Source organism: Berghia stephanieae, chromosome 15, assembly GCF_034508935.2.
Source record: "Berghia stephanieae isolate SIO BIC M18660-M18661 chromosome 15, UCSD_Bste_1.3, whole genome shotgun sequence".
In the NCBI taxonomy this organism is placed as follows: domain Eukaryota; kingdom Metazoa; phylum Mollusca; class Gastropoda; order Nudibranchia; family Aeolidiidae; genus Berghia; species Berghia stephanieae.
The window spans coordinates 23,526,765-23,531,764 of record NC_088374.1 but is presented as its reverse complement, the minus strand read 5'-3'; the positions used below and the strand labels follow the sequence as shown (position 1 = coordinate 23,531,764).

The 5,000-nt window shown below is 33.5% G+C and overlaps 1 protein-coding gene across 2 annotated transcripts in view; it reads left to right on the top strand.

Moving 5' to 3' along the window:
* LOC144960625 (uncharacterized) overlaps positions 1 to 5,000 on the top strand; it is a 98,543-nt gene that overhangs the window by 72,698 nt on the left and 20,845 nt on the right. For both annotated transcript variants that reach the window (XM_078893862.1, XM_078893861.1), the window contains exons 7-8: positions 724 to 756; positions 1,889 to 2,065. In XM_078893862.1, the coding sequence (XP_078749988.1) occupies positions 724 to 756; positions 1,889 to 2,065 (210 nt within the window). The remainder of the gene's footprint in view (positions 1 to 723; positions 757 to 1,888; positions 2,066 to 5,000) is intronic.

Here is a 5,000-nt window from a genome sequence, read left to right as displayed (position 1 = left end):
ATGTACAACTATTTTGAAAGTTATAAGTGGTCCGACAGGCATTTGTCAAGGATATCCACGATATTTTTCCTGTAGAATTCTCTGCCAATCCCTCACCCAGTGTGTGACCCTTTATTTGTGTTGGGATTGTGATGTGATGAATATTACTATGAGTATAATATGTAATTGATTTGATGGCGTTGGTAGTTGAATTATCGCTTTTGTACAAATGAAAATTAAAGTCATATAAAATCATTGGTCTTTATTATTTATCTTTGTGATGCCCCAAATAAAATTCAGAGTTGGTTTGTTCGCTCTATTCATTTTTGGGGGAGATATTGGCAAACACATGTTAGTGACTTTCCATCTGTTTGTAAATTACACAAACATTAATATAAGAGCTTCAATAAAACAAAATAAGAAAATACCGAATAGGGAACTTTTCGAAATCAAAACCATTCTTCGGCCAACGACAAATAGAAAAAAATAAATTAAGACATAAACACAACTGTTCTGTCGTCAATATGGAATTTAATAATGTATTTTGTTCTTTATTGGGATATTTTGTTAGATGAAGAATGGTTTTGATCACGAAATATTCGTTGTCTGGTATATTACTATTAATTGAATCTGTTATATTCATTTGTATTTATTGAAGATAACAGTCCACAGTATCTAGCATATTAGTTTACCTTTGGCATTGTATACTATATATATTTGTGAACTCTTTTTCAACATGAAAAGAACTGCAAATATTGGGATTGGCCTCACAAGGCAGTGAGTATTATCATTCTTCTTCTTCTTCTTCTTCTTCTTCTTCTTCTTCTTCTTCTTCTTCTTCTTCTTCTTCTTCTTCTTCTTCTTCTTCTTCTTCTTCTTCCTTCTTCTTCTCTCTCTTCTTCTTCTTCTTCTTCTTCTTCTTCTTCTTCTTCTTTTCTTCTTCTTCTTCTTCTTCTTCTTCTTCTTCTTCTTCTTCTTCTTCTTCTTCTTCTTCTTCTTCTTCTTCTTCTTCTTCTTCTTCTTCTTCTTCTTCTTCTTCTTCTTCTTCTTCTTCTTCTTCTTCTTCTTCTTCTTCTTCTTCTTCTTCTTCTTCTTCTTCTTCTTCTTCTTCTTCTTCTTCTTCTTCTTCTTCTTCTTCTTCTTTTATTATTATTATATATTATTATTAATTATTATTATTATTATTATATTATATATTATTAGTATAATAAGTAGTATAGTAGTAGTAGTAGTAGTAAGTAGTAGTATAGTAGTCGTAGTAGTAGTAGTAGTAGTAGTAGTAGTAGTATAGTAGTAGTAAAGTAGTAGTAGTATGTAGTAGTAGTAAGTATAGTAGTAGTAGTAGTAGTAGTATAGTAGTAGTAGTAGTAGTAGTAGTAGTAGTAGTTAGTATAGAGTAGTAGTAGTAGTAGTAGTTAGTAGTAGTAGTATAGTAGTATAGTAGTAGTAGTAGTAGTAGTAGTAGTAGTAGTAGTAGTAGTAGTGTAGTAAATATTAGTAGTAGTAGTAGTAGTAGTAGTAGTAGTAGTAGTAGTAGTAGTAGTAGTAGTAGTAGTAGTAGTAGTAGTAGTAGTTAGTAGTAGTAGTAGAGTAGTAGTAGTAGTAGTAGTAAGTAGTAGTAGTAGTAGTAGTATAGTAGTAGTAGGTAGTAGTAGTAGTAGAGTAGTAGTAGTAGTAGTAGTAGTAGTAGATAGTAAAGTTGTAGTAGTGAGTAGTAGAGTAGTAGTAGTAGTAGGTGTGTATATGTAGTAGTAGTATATAGATAGTAGTATGATAGTAGTATAATGTAGTAGTAGTAGTAGTATATAGTAGTATGTAGTGTATAGAGTAGTATGTAGTAAGTAGTAGTAAGTAGTAGTAGTAGAGGTAGTATTAACAGTAGTAACAGATGTTGTTCTATGGATTTCAGATAATTGTGGTACAATTGGTATGGTGTATGACCGTCATAAATCATGCATCCAGGTGTTCGATGAGAAAAAATCGTTTGATGACGCGAGGAAAACTTGTCAACAACTCTCCGTGGGACCTTTACGCAGTGATCTTGTAGAAATAAGGGATGCTGCAATGAATGCATTTATCAACACAAGTAAGTGTGTGTAATGTATATAAAACAACGTGCATTAAATTACAGGTCTGATAAGCCGGTTTATTATGGGATCATTTTTGGTATGGAAATATCAATAAATGTGGAACAAGATATCGCCCATTACATCAATGTTAAACCATGCCCACAATGGGTTTCGGATGTCAGACCTGCCTATGTGTAAACGTCAATTTAAAGGAGTAGAGAAGAAAATTTGTAATGCCACGTCTTCTAATGTTCCGGTTCCTGATTCCTCTAAAACGTATATGTGACCAGTCCTTTGTATGATTAATAATGAATAGTTTACATATCGTATCATTCGGTGGCATAACAATTTTAGTAGAATGATGTATAGGTATAGTCTCAGATTTCCCGAAAGATTGGTGATCTTATCTACGACCATCATATTTAGGCAAGAAAATAAAATGCCATCATTCTGAAACCAGAAGATGCTTTACACAAGGTATGCATCCAGTCCTCTGAATCAGTAGTTTGATAATGTCAATGAACCTGTATTTTGACATGAAACTTTACTTCTTCATTGTGTATTATACTTTATATAAGAGCTAATGGGGCCAACGTAAGTATTCAGTCCTCTGGAAGACTAGTTTCATACATCCGATGAACTTTGAACCAGGATTTCGACATGCCATTATTGTTCCCTATTGTTTATGAAACTTTATAGAAGATATAAAGGGGCCTAGCACGTGGAGATTTTTACAGGTGGCCTGACTGGTCTCGGTCGGTGTGACCCGATCTGTGCATCCGTTATACGGAATTTTTGCCCACTCACAAGAGGTATCACAAACCGAACGTTACCAGTCCATGTCACAGCATCTCTATTCTATTTTTCGTCTTGCTCACAATCGTGGTTAATTCTCACTAAAGTATATCAACCAGACGATATGGAAGGAACGAAATTGACCTCAGTCAACACTTGTTATTGTTTTAAGACAACCATTTTTGGTCATTAGTTCTCATTAAATTATAGCAATCAGACGATGGACGTTCAATGTTACACGTAGTTTGTGTGTGTTGATTCGCTATTTCCGGTTGGTTGGTGTTGTATTTTACATAAATTCATAGCATCAATGACTGGTAAAGGCTCGGGCATCAATTGTAGTAATAGTTATAATAGTGTAACATGTCGAGAGAGAGAGAGAGAGAGAGAGAGGGAGAGAGAGAGAGAGAGAGAGAAAGAGAGATAGATAGATAGATAGATAGATAGAGAGGGAGAGAGAGATAGATAGATAGATAGATAGAGAGAGAGAGAGAGAGAGAGAGAGAGTGAGAAAGACAGAGATAAAGAGGCAGAAAGAGGAGGGGGGGGAGGGGAAGAGAAGGCTCAGGGGATGCTGTTTACAAAAAGAAATAGCGCTTTTATATAGAGCAATACCCACTAAACGTGCTCGGAGCCCTTTAAAGGGCTACCAAGCCAACTCAACACATTAGGACGAAACATGTCTGTTATGCAAAATTAGAATTGTTTCCAATAGAAATAACGCTGTTAACGGCAAGGTACGATGAGAGAATGTGAATAAAAAGATTCTTTTCAAGGACTCAACTATGCGCGGATCAGAGCTGGACTGTAACTAGGGCCTTTTAATCCGAAGGCGAGTGTCATAGTTTAATATTAATAATAATAATAATAATAATAATAATAATAATAATAATAATAATAAATAAATAATAATAATAATAATTTAAAACATAATAATAATAATAATAATACTAATAATAATAATACTAATAATAATAATAATAATGATGATGATAATAATAATAATATAAATAATAATAATAATAATAATTAATAATAATAATAATAATAATAATAATAATAATAATAATAATAATAATAACTCTTAATCATAACTCCCATCAAATATGCTCGAAAGCGCCAATACATTTATCCACATGATTTCATTTATGTATACATACATACATATAATTCAATGGAATCAATAGAATCACCCAAATAAAAATGAGGATTTAAAGGAAGACAGAGATTTACGGTGTCTGGCGTCTGGTGACACACAGGGGAGCAGAATGTGCGAAAGCACGTCCTGTAAAATTCGACTCAGGAATCAAACGGTTCATGTATAGGGAATTCGATGAGCGAAGTGAGCCATTCGGATTGTAGGTAGGAAGAATATCTTCGGCTCTGTGTTTTGTGGTATGACACTCGATTTCGGATCGAAGGTCCTTAGTTCGAGGCCTGCTCGGCGCATAGATGAGTCCTTAGAGAAGACAATTTATTCAAATTATATCACCGTACTCAGGTTTTAAATGAGTACATGTCCGTGAACAACGTTCTCTCTGTCGTAAAAAAAACCAAAAAAAAAAAAAACCAAACAACACTGTAATATCCCCAAACAAGCATCATGTCTCGTTCCACACGTTGCCGTTGTTCCGGGACATCCATTGTAAAGCGCATTGGGCACGATTAGTGGATATTGCGCTATATAAAATAACCCAAGTCTTGTTTTATGTTTGGTGTATTTCTATTGTCTGTGGTTGTGGGATGATGAAGAGTTGTGTTTTTCTTTGTTTTTGTTTATGAATTGCCATATTGTATTCCTAAGTGTCTAAAACTTTTTACAATCAACATTCAGCAGATTACGATTACTTTAATTTTTATGCTGTGCTTTATAAAGACTAAAGTAGCATGAAATATGAGATTATTTCATTTATGTATATTTATATCGTGTCAAATAAAACTACGAGCTTACGAGTAAGAGCTAATGCACGATAAAGAAATAAAATGTTTAAATAAACACCCAGAAATAGCAATAATTGTATCCCCCCCCCTCTACCATATAAGATATATGAGATATGTCGTGATCAATTTGCTGGATAAGTACTTCTATTCCCCATAATTTTCATTTTTCTATGTCTGCCTGAATGACAATATGACCCAAAATTAACAACGTTGGAT